At 21.7% G+C, this 1740-nt stretch overlaps 1 protein-coding gene across 1 annotated transcript; it reads right to left on the bottom strand.

The window, feature by feature from the left end:
• Positions 1–216: 216 nt before the first annotated feature.
• Positions 217–1486, bottom strand: LOC135924965 (probable U3 small nucleolar RNA-associated protein 11). Its single transcript, XM_065460100.1, has 8 exons — positions 1375–1486; positions 1272–1333; positions 1123–1228; positions 966–1082; positions 845–923; positions 755–804; positions 606–713; positions 217–487 (listed from the first exon to the last, which is right to left on the bottom strand). The coding sequence occupies exons 1-8, from the start codon at positions 1432–1434 to the stop codon at positions 422–424; spliced, it is 648 nt and encodes a 215-aa protein (XP_065316172.1). The 5' UTR covers positions 1435–1486; the 3' UTR covers positions 217–421.
• Between the last annotated feature and the right edge of the window lie 254 nt (positions 1487–1740).

Below are 1740 nucleotides of genomic sequence, written 5' to 3'. Positions count from 1 at the left end.
AATATGGACAATGATTCGATTCTTAAACTCTTCACAAAAAACATGCAATAAAAAAACTTTTTAATTTTGATGGGTGTTATAAAGAAGGAATAAGATATTATTTTATAATTTATTCCCATTGCAATATGTTTTAATTTAAAAAATATTGGTATCTTATATAATAAAACATGACAGCCTAATATAAAATACCTCTTTTATACATTCCATATAATATTATTTTAGTAATAATGATTGATTAAATTTGATTTACTATGTTTTCTCAGGGGTTGTAATCTTTTTTTTTCATTGGAAAGATATATGATAATATAATTTATATAATATCTATTAAAATATAATTGAAATAAATTTATTTGTAAAATGAATATAAAGAATTGTATCTTTCTTTAGATGATATATATAATAAATAAATATTGCTAAAATGTCAAGATTTCCTTTCAGGTATTGTAATAAATGCTCCATCTTTAGCTCGAATATTGAATGTTTTGCTCTTCAATGATAAAATAATTTTTTTTTAAATGTATAGCAGATAATTTGATAAGGAAATATAAAATTCATATAAATGAATGAAATTAAAAATATTCTCATATAAAATAAAAATATTAAACCTTATCCTTTTTATTTTCTAATCTTTTTTGCAATAAATTTAAATTTTGTTCACGAAGTAATCTTTTACGTAATTGTTTTGATTTTTTATTTTGATTTACATTCAAATCCTGAGTAAAAAATTGTTTAATATTAATTGAATTAGAATTACATCTTTTTTATATAATGATAAAAGATTTGATCTATCTTTTGGAAGGGGTTCTAAATGAAATTATAAATGCAATATAAAACATTTATCTACCATCTTTATCATAAAATAATGTATGCGTTATAAGTGATTTTGTATCATTTTTATTTTCTTCTTTTAATTTATCAATTTTCTAAAAATAAGAGAATAAAACTAACAAGTATTAAATATTAACTTTCAAATTTATATTCCTTTTATATTTTAAATAATTTAAGTCTTGTGTCTTAATTAACAATGATTGTTCATAAGAAAGTTTATCTTGTTTATTTTCTATGATTTCTTCTTCATCATCCTTGATTAAATTTAATTTTATATAAAATTGTTATCCATACCTTTGATGGTTTCATATTTATCATCTTAAAATAAAACTCATCCCAATTTTTGTTGTAAGCTTTCTCTTTGAAAACCTTTAATAACTTAGAACGTCGTTGGTGATTTCTAGAAATTAACGACCTTCTAAATATAAAAATGATTATTAAACTTTGCGCGTTTTTTGTAATCTGATTTTTTGGGTAAAAATCCGAATTCTTTTCGTTTATCGGGCTAAATATAGATTTTATATTTGTGTAAATATCTTAGCAAACCTGTGATCTTTCTTTATGAATTCTCCTAAAGGATTTTGCTATTTTGTCTAAAGATGACATAATTTATTTTTAAAATTAAGTGACCAGACTAACAAAGGTTATTACATAATGATTTGTGCTCCATGACAACCGTTTCGAAATTATCATATGAAATGAAAACATAAACATCTAGTTACTATTTTACTGGCAGGTATGATGTATTAGATATATTACTTATCTCGTGCTCTATTAAGTTGATTGATTCTTTATATGATTTCCTTTGAATCAGTAGTTACTAATACGATTCAAATATTCAATAAAGAGTTTCCTTTGGTGAATGCTAAAAATCTTCCAATTCCTAAATTTTAATATTAAAATCATTTTAGC

Source organism: Gordionus sp. m RMFG-2023, chromosome 2 (genome assembly GCF_954871325.1).
Source record: "Gordionus sp. m RMFG-2023 chromosome 2, tfGorSpeb1-WG-v2, whole genome shotgun sequence".
In the NCBI taxonomy this organism is placed as follows: Eukaryota; Metazoa; Nematomorpha; class Gordioida; order Chordodea; family Parachordodidae; genus Gordionus; species Gordionus sp. m RMFG-2023.
This window is presented reverse-complemented; position numbering and strand designations above follow the sequence as displayed.